This window comes from Erythrolamprus reginae, chromosome 2 (assembly GCF_031021105.1).
Source record: "Erythrolamprus reginae isolate rEryReg1 chromosome 2, rEryReg1.hap1, whole genome shotgun sequence".
In the NCBI taxonomy this organism is placed as follows: domain Eukaryota; kingdom Metazoa; phylum Chordata; class Lepidosauria; order Squamata; family Dipsadidae; genus Erythrolamprus; species Erythrolamprus reginae.
This window is the reverse complement of record NC_091951.1, coordinates 203,061,686-203,077,759: the sequence shown is the minus strand read 5'-3', so window position 1 is coordinate 203,077,759 and position 16,074 is coordinate 203,061,686. Positions and strand designations below refer to the sequence as shown.

General features: G+C 44.6%; 1 protein-coding gene across 3 annotated transcripts in view; it reads left to right on the top strand.

The window, feature by feature from the left end:
* Nucleotides 1–16,074, top strand: part of PLXNB3 (plexin B3) — a 100,630-nt gene that overhangs the window by 56,756 nt on the left and 27,800 nt on the right. For all 3 annotated transcript variants that reach the window (XM_070741350.1, XM_070741351.1, XM_070741349.1), the window contains exons 16-22: nt 426–602; nt 3,805–4,003; nt 4,108–4,347; nt 5,638–5,799; nt 11,377–11,525; nt 11,636–11,736; nt 14,488–14,705. In XM_070741350.1, the coding sequence (XP_070597451.1) occupies nt 426–602; nt 3,805–4,003; nt 4,108–4,347; nt 5,638–5,799; nt 11,377–11,525; nt 11,636–11,736; nt 14,488–14,705 (1,246 nt within the window). The remainder of the gene's footprint in view (nt 1–425; nt 603–3,804; nt 4,004–4,107; nt 4,348–5,637; nt 5,800–11,376; nt 11,526–11,635; nt 11,737–14,487; nt 14,706–16,074) is intronic.

Here is a 16,074-nt window from a genome sequence, read left to right as displayed (position 1 = left end):
TCTCTTTCTTTATTTCTTTTACTTTCTTCCTTTCTTCCTTCCTTCCTACCTTCCTTCCTTCCATTCTTGCTTTCTTTCTTTCTTTTTCTTTCTTCCTTTCTTTTTCTTCCTTCCTTCCTTCCCTCCTTCCTTCCTTTCTTCCTTTGATTTTTTTATGTCGCCCTTCTCCTTAGACTCAGGGCGGCTTACAACATGTTAGCAATAGCACTTTTTAACAGAGGCAACGTATTGCCCCAACAATCCGGGTCCTCATTTTACCCACCTCGGAAGGATGGTGAGCCAGTGATGAGATTTGAACCGCTGACCTGCAGATCTAGCAGTCAGCTTTAGTGGCCTGCAGTACTGCACTCTACCCGCTGCGCCACCTCGGCTGATTTCCTCACCATCCTCTCCTCATATCACCTCTTTACTTTCCATCCCAACAGTGAGCAACCTGTGGAGCCCAGAGCCATTGTGTGCCGTACCAGTGCCAGCTTGACGTCCCAGGCGGTAACCGTTCGTGCCAAGTATGGTGTGGTGGTGCGTGAATTGCTGGAGAAGCACTTCTTTTATGCACCTAATCCACAACTCACTGGGGCCTTCCCATCTACAAGCTTCCATGGGTAAAAAAGCCTGAGGGGTCATTTTATCTGGCCCATGTTAATACTGTGTGAACTTCCATGTTACAAAACAATCGCTTGATAAAGAAAATGTCAGGGTTTTTTTTAAAAAAACCAAGCGGTTGTATATTAGCAGCACAATCTAGAATCATAGAGTTGGAAGGGACCTCCAGGGTCATCAGGTACAACCCCCTGCTCAATGCAGGATTCAGCTAGGTGACTATCCAGTCTCTGTTTGGAGACCTCCAGTGAAGGCGAGCTCACCACCTCCTGTGGCAAACTGTTCCACCGGTTTATCAGCCTTACCATTAGAAAGTTTTTTCTGATATCTAATCTAAATCTACTCCCTTGCAGTTTCATTCCATTGTTTCTAGTCCTTCCGCGTGCTAATGAGAACAATGCTGATCCCTCTGCTCTGTGACAGCCCTTCAGATATTGGTAGACAGCTATCAAGTCTCCTCTCAGTCTTCTCCTTTGCAGACTAAACATCCCTAGATCCTTTAACCGTTCCTCATAGGACATGGTTTCCAGACCACTCACCATCCTTGTAACTCTCTGTTGAACTTGCTCTGGTTTATCAATGTCCTTTTTAAATTGGGGCCCCTAGAACTGAACACAGTACAGTGATCCCTCATTTTTCGCTCGGGATGCGTTCCAAGACCACCCGTGAAAAACAAATTTCCGTGAAGTACAGGAAAGATATTTTTTATGTATTTAACGAGTATTTGGACTTTTAAAACCCACCCTTTGCATTAAACAATCATTCTATAATATTTCTCAGCTGGAAATACATGTGATATCCTGCCAGTTTTTTAATAGAATACAGTAGAAGAATTTTATGAATTTTTAATGGATTTAAAATTTTTAATGGATTTCATAGATTTAAGCCCCCTTTGAAACCCCGTAAAATAGCGAATCTGTGAAAGATGAACTGTGAAGTAGCGAAGGATTACTGTATTCCAAGTGTGGTCGTACCAAAGTATTGTAGAGAGGAATAATTACTTCACGTGAGCGAGATTCTATGCTCCTCTTGATGCATCCCAGGATTGTGTTTGCCCTATTTGCAGCTGCTTCACACTGTCGACTCATGTTTAATCTGTGATCTACCAATACTCTCAGGTCCTCCTCACCTGTGCTGCTGCTCAGACATATTCCTCCCATTCTATATGTGCTGTTTTCATTATTTTGGCCCAGATGTAGGATCTTGCATTTCTCTCTGTTAAATACCATTCTGTTAGTTTCAGCCCATTGTTCAAGCTTGTCTAGATCTAAAAGCATGTCAGCCTTGTTTGGTGAGAAGGGAGACCTCGGGATTGTTTCTTCATAACCAGTAGTGAGCTGCAGCATGGATGGTCCGGTGCGGAGTCCAGGTTGGAAAAATGGAGATGTGCATGCATCTCTGTGCCCCTGATGTGTACACACGTGCCTGTGCATGAGATTCAGCTTCTGTACATGCGCAGGAAGCAAAATTTCATGTAAGGGTGCTCACGTGTGTGAGATTTTGCTGATTTTTTGTGTTTTACGCATGCGCGGAAGCGAAGAAATCACTGAAAATTAGTGAAATCTCTCGCACATGTCCTCATGCAAGATTTCACTTCCTGCACATGTGCAGAAGGTGAATCTCACACCAGCGCACAAGTGTACGCCTGCTGGACACCTGCATGCCCACGACAGCCACTGGGAGCACACTGGGAGCAGCGGCAACGGGCAGCCCTTCGCTGTTTATAACCATATACTGTGGATATGAACACACACAAACACACACACACACACCTGTTCCCCTTTGCACAGAAAAAAATTAAATCATAATAAGAGAAATAAATTAAATGCATGAAATAAGAAAAAGTCATGAAATACAGAAATATAGCCTGCATCATTCCCCATATCTTGCCATAATTTTGATCCTTGATTCCACCATGTTTGTATAGTATGTTCCACTTATGGGTGGGTGGGGGTCAGCACCTGTGGATATGTGGGTACTCAAACAGTCTTGATTCCTGGATTTGTCCCTGCAGTATTCGTGGCAAGGGTTTTCAGAATTGGTTTGCCCTTGCCTCCTTTCTAGGACTAGGAAATAATGACTGGGCCAAGGTTACCTAGCTGGTTTAATATCCCTAAAGCAGGTCTAGAACCTCCAGAAGCTATATATGACATTATTGTTATGTCCACTGCATCAACCTGGTAGTTGTTTGCCATTATTACAGGCTTCACGGATGCTGCAGCCCTCCGGCCTATCTCCTACCATGCCTCTCCTACCTTGGGCCTGCTTCCCACTGCATTGGGCCCCACACCTTCCTCAATCCATGTCACCCGTGCCACAATTACCTTTCAAAGATCTCTAGACGTTGATTTAGGAAGGTGGGCAGGTCGCTCCAGTGCTGGGCCATATGGTGTGATCCTGGAAGCAGCCGCCATTTTCTGAGCAGCTGCATTGAATTGTGGCTGCTTGTAAAATGGTGGGCACTTCCAGGATTGCATCACGTGGCTCAGCAATGGAGCAACTTGCTTTGCTTCTCTAATGTGAGCTCCACAAAATTCCACAGGGATAAGCATTCTGCATATAGGGAAAGTTTTAAGTCTAGGGTTTTTTTTAAAAAAAAAAAATAAATAAATTATTATTATTTTTAAAAACAAGACACAACACACATACATAAAAATACAAAACACGTAACAAAAAAAGGAGCTACAATCGCTCCGCTCAGAATAGAAGTCTCCATGGTAAGAAAAGGAAAACATTTGTTGATTAGATCATTTCAGAGGGAAAAGAAAAATATATCTACATTTCTTTATTTATATACATTTCAGAATAATAAATTTACATAACCTTGAATTCATTGAGAATTTATTTTATTCAACCAAATATAGACCCTATCCCAGATTTTATAGAATTCCGACTCTTCTTGGTTCTTCAAGGTTTTAAGGGGCAGAAAGAAGTGGGACCAGGTTGGTGTTTTGAGGTGGAACTCTGATGTGAAGCCACAGTAAGGAAGAAAGGGGAGGTTTTAGAGAGCAAGAGAGTTTGAACTATGAAGGTAGGGGATGCAAGGAAATTTCAAGACTTGGGAGCAAACACTCTCAGAGTTAAGGCTGAGTTCAGGCATTCAGGGCCTCTTCCATCATAATTTTGTTCACATGGTATCTATGTTAGACCAATGGGTGGTGGAAGATTAAGACACGTATCTTTGTGGATGCTGATGTTCTACAGGGGCGGAAGGATCATCCAGGTGGAAGGGACTAATTTGGATGTGGTGCAACAACCCCTCATCAAAGCCATCCTGGAGCGAGAGAAGGAGCCCACAGGCAAAAGCATCCGGAAGAAAAGATCTTGTGATTCTGTGCATGGCCCTCATGCCCCACTGTCCTCAGCTTCAAGGCCCTGTGTTGAGGTGGGCGGTCTGTTGGAGGTGAGTACAGGAAAGAAAAGAGAGAAAGTTATGACTTGGTTGGAGGTTGCAGTTCAGGAACGATCCCCCTGCCCTCTTCTAACCATATTTTTGTATCTTCACAGTGCTGGGAACCTTGCTGTGCTAATTCATCCACCCTCCTACTTTGCCCATCGCCAGCTGTGCCATCCAATGCTCACTTCCACCACCTTGTTTTTGAGCTGGATGCATTCCATGTTTCTTTTAGCAATGCCAGCGGAGGTCAAGAATTCTCCTACAAACCTAATCCCCACCTGCGTTGGCCTGGTCGGGAGTCCACTGGTCGCCCTTTTAGTCTTAAACCTGGCAATGTCCTGGACATAGAGGTGAGGGGGATTAGGAGAAGCAGATCCACAAATGGTGGAAGCTGGGAGGGGGAGGGCTTGATATGATGTTCTAATGCTTCTTGTTTTTCAGCACAATGGTGCTTAGTAGAACTTCCATATTAGCACTTCTTAAATCTCAGCCTTTTCTTTTCTTTTTCTTTCTGTATTGATTCAATAGTTAACAAAATTTCATGGAATTGCATTGCATTGTATGGATTCTGATATCATAGAACTTCTGTTCATATCAGAAGACAGTAATATATAATTTGGAATACTTACTGCATTTTTCGGAGTATAAGACGCACCAGAGTATAAGATGTGTCATAGTTTTGGGGAAGAAAAATAGGGGGGAAACCTGCCTACTACGTTTTCATGTGGCTAGCATCCTTAGTCTGGTCAACTTCAGCACATTATTTTATCCCCTGGTTAGGGCTTAAAAAAACCTTATTTGAAGCGAGTAGCAATGAAAAAAAAAACCTGCAAAGATTTAGGGCTGGAAAGAACTTTATTTGGAGGGAGTAGTACTGAAAAAGGCTACAAGCTGGAAGACCATTAGCATCTTGTTAGGCCTGGGGGGGGGAGCTTTGAAAAAGCTACATTCAGGGTATAAGACGCACCAAATTTTCAGTTTCCTTTAATGGGGAAAGATGCGCCTTATACTCTGAAAAATATGGTAAATTACCATTTTTGGATGTATATATCATCCAAAACACTAGTAGTAAATGTTGTCCTGCTATAGAAAATATATGTCTTGGGAGCCTGGAGAATGAGAGAGAGGGAGGGAGGGAAGGAGAGGGAGAGAGATGCAGATAAGTCTTAGACCAGTGGTTCTCAACCTTTCTAATTTTGCGACCCCTTAATAGTTCCTGATGTTGTGGTGACCCCCAACCATAAGTCTAGCGCCAATTCTCCCAACAGAGCTTTAAGCTGATTGGCAGGAAGGTCAGAGGGACATTGCCACTGTAAACGCCTGATTGGTCGGATTGTAAAAATATGTTCCAAGGCGCCAGAACAGAAGCTTTCTTTCCTAACACCAGGGGAAATTTGTCTTTTCCCATGGTCTTAGGCGACCCCTGTGAAATGATCATTTGACCCCCAAAGGGGTCCCGACCCCCAGGTTGAGAGCCACTGTCTTAGACACAGCATGGCGTCCAATTTGATGGAAGGGGGATCATAATGAAGTAAGGGGCGGCATACAAATCTAATAAATTATTATTATTATTATTATTAACTGTAATTCTTGACTGTCGATTGCACCTGTGACTTTTGTGTGTGTGTTTCCCTCTTTAGGGAGAAGGTTTGAACCTTGGCATCAGCAAGAACGAAGTGAGGGCCTTCATAGGCAACAGCGTTTGCACCGTGAAGACTCTTACACTTACCCATTTGTACTGTGAGCCGCCCCTGCAACCACCACAGCCGCTTAATACTTCTTCTGTGCTGCCTGAATTTATAGTGAGTTGAAAAGTGGATGGGTTTGGAAATATTGTAGGAACATTACACCCATTCCCCACTCACTTGCCACACACACATTGTGTCTGGGCTCCAACTTAGACCTTTGCTAATGTTTCCATATACTGTACAGTGGTACCTCTACCTAAGAACGCCTCTACTTATCAACTTTTCTAGATAGAACTGGGTGTTCAAGATTTTTTTGCCTCTTCTCAAGAACCATTTTCCCCTTACAAACCCGAGCCTCCAAAACTGTAACCGGAAAAGGCAAAGAGAAGCCTCCATGGGGCCTCTCTGGGAATCTCCTGGGTGGAAACAGGGCCGGAAAAGGCAAGGAGAAGCCTCCATGGGGCCCCTCTAGGAATCTCCTGGGAGGAAACAGGCCCTCCAATCACACACATTATTTGCTTTTACATTGATTCCTATGGGAAAAATTGCTTCTTCTTGCAAACTTTTCTACTTAAGAACTTGGTCATGGAACGAATTAAGTTCCTAAGTAGAGGTATCACTGTAGTAGGGAAAGCTCTTCCTTCCTGAAAGTCTTTTGAAAAAAAAAATCTATATAATCCCAGATGTTGTTAGATGCAACTCTCTCTTGTTAGCAACAGGATTTCCTTTAAGTGTACAGCATGATCACACCCTTTGAATGATAATTTGCTTAATGACAAATTATTCTGATTGCGTAATCGCGTAGCTTCAATTCAGTTTCCCACTCCACCCATGAAGCAAAACAAAGGTTTGCACAATACAATTATTTTGGGTTTATGGCTCTTTTAATAACTTCCTTCCTGGGTCCTTCAGTGGTAGAGGAAATAATTTTGAGGAAGGAGTGGCTTTTCAAGTGGCCAAACCATGTAATGTAGTGCTATCTTTGGAGATAAACATCATTAATTTAACTTTCCATGCATCTTTAGCTCAAGTATAAAAAATAAAATAACTAACAAATTAATATATGTGGGTTTGAAATTTTCATCTTTCCCAAAGGGTTTTGATTGATATTTGGGATTAGAATTTGGGAAACCTACCAGTACAGGAATTGATTGTGTAACTCACATTCTTACGTCCCATCCCATACAGGATCAGCGCATAACCTGCACATTTTTTTAAAAAAATTAATTGTTTTATTCTGCCATCATTTTTAAGTCACACAAACTTGACAGTGACACAAAACTTGATTGGGGTGTGTGTTTACAATTAAAAAACAAGCCATAAAATAAGTAACATTAAAAACATTTCACAACTTTAACGAATCAATACAATTACTCGATAATACTAGGAGAAAGCATACTCAATGTAGTTACAGGCAATGTAACCATTGCACCAATTCTGCATTTCCTTGAGATCCCCAAACCTGTTGACACAGTCACATTTGGAGTCACATTTTTACTTCTGAAGGTCACCAGTCTTACCTCGAAGGAAATAATGTTCCACAGGGCAGGGGCCACGGCAGAAAAGCCCTATCTCTTGGAACCCGCCACATATAACTCCTTGACACATGGGCCCTACAATATACCTCCTTTAAGACAGGTACATATAATTGAGGAGAGGCTGTCCCTCAAATAATCAGCTCCCATGTCATGAATAGCTTTAAAGAATGTCACCACCACCTTGAGTTGGATTCAGAAGCGAACAATAAACAATGCAGCTTGAATAACAGAAGTGTAACATGTGCCATTTTAGAGATACACATAGCTGATCATGTCACTGCATTTTGCACCAAGGTGAAGCTTCTGTATTCTCTTCAATGGAAGCCCCGTGTAGAGCCCATTACAGAAATTTACCTGGTAATTGACTAAAGCATGAGGGACCATTCCCATGGTTAACCTATGGAGCAGAGTGATCCCAAAATTGTCTTGCTCAAAGGTTGGTTGCAACAATTCCCTCATGGTTGGCAATCCACCCTTTAAAATGATACAGAACGCATTGTAATCGCCTCTACCTTGATGATTTCAGTAATATTGAACTAGAATCTTTTTGTAGTGATGTGGTAGACACCAGTATGACTGATAAAGGTGCAGTATTTGACTTTTGATTTGTTGAATTTCTTTTCCTCATTATTTCCTACTCATACTGAGAGCTTTCATTAGCTTTATTTATTTATTTATTTATTTATTATTTGGATTTGTATGCCGCCCCTCTCCGGAAACTCGGGGCGGCTCACAACAAGTGAAAAGACAATCCAATACATAATCCAATTTAATTAAAATATTATAAATTTAAGAAAAACCCCTATACTAACATACACACACACAAGCATACCATATATAAATTCAACGTGCCCAGGGGAAGATGTTTAGTTTCCCCATGCCTGACGGCAAAGGTGGGTTTTGAGGAGTTTACGGAAGGCAGGAAGAGTAGGGGCAGTTCTGATCTCCGGGGGGAGTTGGTTCCAGAGAGTCGGTGCCGCCACAGAGAAGGCTCTCCCCCTGGGGCCCGCCAACCGACATTGTTTAGTTGACGGGACCCGGAGGAGGCCCACTCTGTGGGACCTAATCGGTCGCTGGGATTCGTGCGACAGAAGGCGGTCTCGGAGATATTCTGGTCCAGTGCCATGAAGGGCTTTTAAAGGTCATAACCAACACTTTGAATTGTGACCGGAAACCGATCGGCAGCCAATGCAGACTGCGGAGTGATGGTGAAACATGGGCATACCTGGGTAGGCCCATGACTGCTCTCGCAGCTGCATTCTGCACGATCTGAAGTTTCCGAACACTTTTCAAAGGTAGTCCCATGTAGAGAGCATTACAGTAGTCGAACCTCGAGGTGATGAGGGCATGAGTGACTGTGAGCAATGAGTCCCGGTCCAGATAGGGCAGCAACTGGTGCACCAGGCGGACCTGGGCAAACGCCCCCCTCGCCACAGCTGAAAGATGGTTCTCTAATGTGAGCTGTGTATCGAGGAGGACGCCCAAGTTGCGGACCCTCTCTGAGGGGGTCAGTAATTCCTCCCCCAGGGTAATGGACAGACAGATGGGATTGTCCTTGGGAGGCAAAACCCACAGCCACTCCGTCTTATCCGGGTTGAGCTTGAGTCTGTTGACACCCATCCAGGCCCCAACAGCCTCCAGGCACCGGCACATCACTTCCACCGCTTCGTTGACTGGGCATGGGGTGGAGATGTAAAGCTGGGTATCATTGGCATATTGATGATACCTCACCCCATGTCCTTGGATGATCTCACCCAGCGGTTTCATGTAGATGTTAAATAGCAAGGGGGAGAGGACCGACCCCTGAGGTACTCCACAAGGGAGAGACCTCGGAGTCGACCTCTGACCCCCCACTAACACCGACTGCGACCGGCCAGAGAGGTAGGAGGAGAACCACTGAAGCACAGTGCCTCCCACCCCCAACCCCTCCAACCGGTGCAGAAGGATACCATGGTCGATGGTATCGAAAGCCGCTGAGAGATCGAGGAGCACCAGGACAGAGGATAAACCCCTGTCCCGGGCCCGCCAGAGATCATCCATCAACGCGACCAAAGCGGTTTCCGTGCTGTAACCGGCCCTGAAGCCCGACTGCTGGGGACCTAGATAATCGGCTTCTTCCAAGGACCGCTGGAGCTGGAGTGCCATCACCTTCTCGACAACCTTCCCCAAGAAGGGAAGGTTGGAGACTGGACGATAGTTGTTGAGTACGGCTGGGTCCAGGGAAGGCTTCTTGAGGAGGGGGCGCACAAGCGCTTCTTTATAGAGTGATGGAAAAACTCCCCTCCCCAAGGAAGCGTTGGTAATCTCCTGGGCCCAGCTCCGTGTCACCTCCCTGCTGGCCGAGACCAACCAGGAGGGACACGGATCCAGTAAACAGGTGGCGGAACTCACAGCTCCAATGGCCTTGTCCACTTCATCAGGTGTCACCAGATCAAACTCTTCCCAGACAGGTGGACAAGTACGTGCCCCAAGTGCTTATGCAAGTGCATCAAATGTGTTCCTGATATTCAGAGAAGAAATAAAAAGTGGATACAATTAGGGCAGAAAATGAGCTATCAACCCATCCACCCTTCATTTGTGTTTCCTATCTTTTATTAGATGTGGTATAATCAGATCAATTTGTCCATATGCTATATGTTCTAAATCGTGCATCACAACCCATTAGAAAGTTGTGACCTATCTGTGGGTGAATAGCCAGATCCTGCAATACCACAACAGAAATAAAAGGAGCAGATTCACATGAATACTGAAGTGAGAGGAGAAGGTCTTATGGTTTAGTTGCCTAAATTTACAAACACTTGCCTTATTCAAATAAAGAGATGTCCAAGTCCTGTTCTTGCCACATTACTGGTACACTGAATCCCCAGATCCTAATTGGACCAATCCTAGAAATTCTTTAATTTTTACTTATTCCTACTATGAGTAGCTGTTAGCAATAGCAGGCAATTAAATATTCTGTGGATTGATTTCTTATTTCTGTGCATAAAGGTAAGCTTCCCAGTGTGGTTCAATGAAGAAATTCAATTCATCAACTTCCGTTATTGTTGAAACAAATTGTTTCAACTCCTACCCTCAAAACGTCACTACAGAGCACTGCACCAAGACAACCAGACACAAGAACAGTTTTTCCCCGAATGCCATCACTCTACTAAACAAATAATTCCCTCAACACTGTCAAACTATTTACTAAGTCTGCACTGCTATTACTACTCATTTTTTCTCATCATTCCTATCAACCTTTTCTTTCCACTTAGGATTGTATGACCGTAACTTGTTGCTTGTATCCTAAGATTTTTATTAATATTGTTTCTTAATTGCTTATTTGACCCCTATGACAATTATTAAGTGTTGTACAACACGATTCTTGACGAACTTATCTTTTCTTTTATGTACACTGAGAGCATCTGCACCAAGACAAATTCCTTGTGTGTCCAATCACACTTGGCCAATAAGGAATTCTATCCTAATCCTATTCTATTCTATTCTATTCTATTCTTAGTGATCTTACATGGGCATCATTAGGACTAGTGATGGGCGAACTCAACAGTGTTCGGGTTCGGCAAGTTCGGACGAACTTTACGCAAAATTCGGCCAAACCCGAACCCGAACAGGGAATATCTCCCACGAAGAGATTCCGGGGGCGGAGCTTTGACGTCAACAGCAGGTTGCTAAGGATGCCAAGGTGATCACTTCCTGGATTCCATGGAATCCAGGAAGTGATCACCTTGGTGTCCTTAGCAACCTGCCAGTGACGTCAAATCTCCGAACGCCGTACACGACTCCGAACTTTGCTCAAAGTTTGAAAAAATTTCAGGTTTGTGTTTGGCATACCGAACACCGCAAAATTCGGTATGGACCCGAATTGTGCGGATTTGGTTCGCCCATCACTAATTAGGACAGATTTCTGCAGTCTGTTTGCCCTCAGGGGCATGGACCACAGTTCCAAGCATCCCTGTTGCTTGGGAATCATGGGAGGTGAAGCCCACAGATGGGGCTGACTCATTCAGGGTCTCCTTCTATTAGCTCTTGTAAGAGACTTCTGCTTTGGCAGATTATTTAGTCCTTATAATAGCACAACACTGCACCCTTCATTGCAACAGACAACTTATGTGAACACGTGTTGAAATGAATCTTGTATGCTGTGTTCTTCCAGGTACAGATGGGAAACCTGCGTCTGGATCTTGGTCGTGTCCGCTATGATACAGAACCGCCATCTAGTTTCCCCCCACAAGCCCAAATTGGGCTGGGTGTCGGGGCAGCAGTGCTGGTGGTTATAGTCCTGCTTCTCATTTTAATGTACAGGTAAACATGGCAGAGATTCTGAAGGTGTGGTATGCAGGCTGGGAAGAAAAATTGTTTCATTCCACCAGCCTGTATTCGTGTGGAACTTAGTAATCTCTCTTCCTTGACAGGCGGAAGAGTAAACAGGCCTTGCGTGACTATAAGAAAGTCCTAGTGCAGCTTGAGAACATGGAGAGCAGCGTTGGAGACCAATGCCGCAAGGAGTTCACTGGTATGGAATGGGAATGGTGTTGACTTTCCCCCAACTGAACATGGCCCCCTGGGTTGAACTACTAGGCTACCACACTCATCATTTGCAGCCAACAGAGCTGATGGTTCTGCGAACTGGAGATGATGAACATGTACTACAACCAATGTACAAGAATATCTGAACAGGGAAGGTTGGCTTACTTAATCTGGAGGAAAGAGAAAGGGTTTTGAATTGAGGAAAAGAAGGCAGGGTTGATGTGAGAAAAAAACTGTCTGTAGATCTAAAATAATTATCTGTGGTCCTCGTGTATCAACTGCTTGTTCAGCAACCTACTCACAGTCACTCATGCCCTTATCACCTCGAGGTTCGACTACTGCAGTGCTCTCTACATGGGGCTACCTATGAAGAGCGTTCGGAAACTGCAAATTGTGCAGAACGCATCCGTGTGAGCAGTCATGGGCCTGCCCGGACATGCACATATCTCTCCAGCACTCCGCTGGCTGCCAATTGGTTACTGGATGCAATTCAAAGTGTTGATTATGACCTATAAAGCCCTACATGGCATCAGGACAGAATACCTGCGGGACCACCTTCTGCCGCACGAGTCCAGCGACTGGTTAGGTCCCACAGAGTCGGCCTTCTCCAGGTCCTGTCAACTAGACAATGTTGTTTGGCAGGGCCCAGGAGAGGAGCCTTCTCTGTGAGGGGCCCGGCCCTCTGGAATCAGCTTCCCCCCAGAGATTCCCAATGCTCCCACCCTCCTCGATTTCCACAACAAGAGTCTTAAGGCTCATCTATGCTGCCAGGCCAGGGAGCCACTAGGTTCTTGCCCCTTGGCCGACAAATATGTTGAGAGTAAGTTGATTGAATGAAAATTACTGTCTTTTTGTGGGTTTTGGGATTTTTAGATTATAAATTCAAATTAATTGGATTTAGGATGTTAGATATTGTTCCTTTATATGTTGTAAGCTGCCCTGAGTCCTCAGAGAGGGGCAGCATAAACGTCCAATACATAAATGAATGAATAAACCGTTTGATCCACTGAACAAGAGGGACTTACCCCTTGTACTGACGGCTCTTGAAGTATCCTTGTGGGCAGCTGATTGCAATTTGGAAAGTTCCCTGACAGGCAAAGTCTATTGGGGAGCCAGCAGGAAGACGCAGTCTGTGGTCACATGAAGGTCCTTGTTTAATGACAGCAACTGAAGTTGCCAAAGCTGACATTGATAAAGTGGCATGACCATATGGGGTTTTTTTGACTTAGAACCACATTGTTTAATGATAGAGTTTCCAGTCCCAAATAGCATTGGTAAGAAAGGACTTCCTGCACACTCTTGTAGGCTGTAATCTAGACTAAAAGTTGTCCTGGTTATGAATGATCCTTGTCTCTGTGATAACAAAGCATCTTTGCAATTCCTGCTTAATTTGGGGATGGGGTGGGTTAGGCCAGTGATGGTGAACCTATGGCTCCATGTGCCACAGATGGCACGCAGAGCCATATCTGCCGGCACGCAAGCCATTGCCCTAGCTCATCTTCAGCGCGCATGTGCATGCTGGCCAGCTGATTTTCGGCTCACATGGAAGCTTGGGGGGGGAGGGTGTTTTTGCCCTCCCCAGGTTCCAGGGAAGCCTCTGGAGCCTGGGGAGGGTGAAAAACAGGCCTACTGGGCCCACCAGAAGTTGGGAAATGGGCCATTTCCGGTCTCCAGAGGGCCTCCAGGTGGTGGGGGAGGCCATTTTTGCCATCCTCAGGGACTGAATTATGGCTGTGGGCACTCCCACATGCACGATAGGGTGCACGCATGCACTTTCGGCATCTGAGGAAAAAAGGTCCACCATCACTGGGTTAGGCTGTTGTCGAAAGGAGTTAGGGTTAAGATTAGCACAGGTAAAGAGTGGTTAGTCTGGAGGGGAAAAAATGAAAGGCACTTTAGATTTAGATTTAGATTTAATTGGGTTTGTATGCCGTCCCTCTCCAAGGACTTGGGGTGGTTCACAGCATGTACAAAAAAACAGAAAATATTAATAATCCAATTAATAATACATGAAAACAATCTTAAAATTCTAATTTAAAAAACGATCAATACCATTCATCTACAGAGTCTACGGAGAGGGGTGGCATACAAATCTAATAAATAAATAAATAAATAATAAATAAATAAAATAAATTCATTCGACAATCATACTAAAAACATTCATTGGTCAAGGGGGGAAGATCTAAAAACCCCTATTATTATTATTATTATTATTTAGATTTGTATGCCGCCCCTCTCCGAAGACTCGGGGTGGCTAACAACAATATAAAAAGACAGTGTAAACAAATCTAATATTAAAAACAATCTAAAAAACCCCAATTTAAAAAACCACTCATACATACAAGCATACCATGTATAAATTCTATAAGCCTAGGGGGAAGGGAAATTTCAATTCCCCCATGCCTGACAACAGAGGTGGGTTTTAAGGAGCTTGCGAAAGTCAAGGAGGGTGGGGGCAACTCTGATATCTGGGGGGAGCTGGTTCCAGAGGGTTGGGGCCGCCACAGAGAAGGCTCTTCACCTGGGTACCGCCAAACGACATTGCTTAGTCGATGGGACCCGGAGAAGGCCAACTCTGTGGGACCTAACTGGTCGCTGGGATTCGTGTGGCAGAAGTGTGGCAGCATTTATTATTGTGAATGACTGGGTGCCGAATGTTCCTTTTTGTTCTCCCTCAACCTTTTATCCTTCCCTTCTGTCCCCAACTTCCGAATCACAACTCCTCTCCTCACTTCAGATCTCATGACTGAAATGACTGACTTGAGTGGGGAGCTGGAAGGCTCTGGAATCCCTTTCCTGGACTACAACACCTACGCTCAGCGCGTCTTCTTCCCGGCTCAGGGCGATGTGCCTCTGAGACGTGTGCTGGATCTGCCCGAGGGCCGTCGAGCCACAGTGGAGCAGGGCCTGGGACAGTTCTCCAATCTGTTGAACAGCAAAGTCTTCCTGCTGACGGTGAGCACGCTGGGGAAAATGGGCAGGTAGATTCTGGAAAGCGATTGGAGGACAGAACGGATTCTCTGCCACTGATGGGAGTGGGACGGGTTTGGAAATTGACTGTAAGCGGAAAGTCTCCCAATGTTGGGAACAAGGACAAATTGTAGGAAGCAAAGCTCCTATATGAACACCCCTGCTGTACCATTCTATATTGGCATAAGGCAGAGCTTCCCAATTATTTTCTGTTACGCCCCCCGCCCCCCCGGAAGACATAATCATTTCGCGCCTCCCCCAACTCTCTTGTTTGCTATATTTGGAATGTTTTCGCAGGAAAAACTCAAGCGGCTTTGTCCCTGTGATTGGGATGTAATGTGTTTAAGTGACACCTTAATTTATTTGGCTTCATGCTGTCCGCTGCAACATTTTTAGACACAGTAAACATACCGATCTTTCCTCATCTCCCACCGTAGTCCCAGTGAAGCTAAGCACTACATAGGCTTCATCATATTTCCTCATCTTAGCTTCTGGGAGACTTACATTTGTCTCATTATCTCCGTCTCTCTCCTCCTTTCTTTTCATCCCTGTTAAATATGTTTCCATGGTGTCTATTAAGGGTTTGTTATCTGCACTTCATATCTCCTGCTTTGTGCTGTGTGCTATTGTTTGATGCAAAAAATCCCTTCTCCCTGTGGCAAAAAACCCCACATTCCCCGGGGTCATGAGGTCTCCATGGTATCACTCTGTGCCCCCCACAAGAGGGCCCACCCCATTATTTGAGAAGCACTGGTATAAGGAGAGAACAAGGCAAGGCTGCACAAGGACTCTAAGGGGTCATTTGGCTTCGCCTAGATCAGGGCTGTCAAACTGGCAATCCACGGGCTGGATGTGTCACACGTAGGCCATGCCCACCCCAGCTCCATGAAGGAGGGGAAAATGTCATGATACGACATTTGACGTGATGGCAGGGAATGTTTACAAGTATTCTCCTCTGCTGCGTCAATAGCTGATGGTTTATACAGTACTTAGAAACATAGAAACATAGAAGACTGACGGCAGAAAAAGACCTCATGGTCCATCTAGTCTGCCCTTATACTATTTCCTGTATTTTATCTTACAATGGATATATGTTTATCCCAGGCATGTTTAAATTCAGTTACTGTGGATTTACCAACCACGTCTGCTGGAAGTTTGTTCCAAGGATCTACTACTCTTTCAGTAAAATAATATTTTCTCATGTTGCCTTTGATCTTTCCCCCAACTAACTTCAGATTGTGTCCCCTTGTTCTTGTGTTCACTTTCCTATTAAAAACACTTCCCTCCTGAACCCTATTTAACCCTTTAACATATTTAAATGTTTCGATCATGTCTCCCCTTTTCCTTCTGTCTT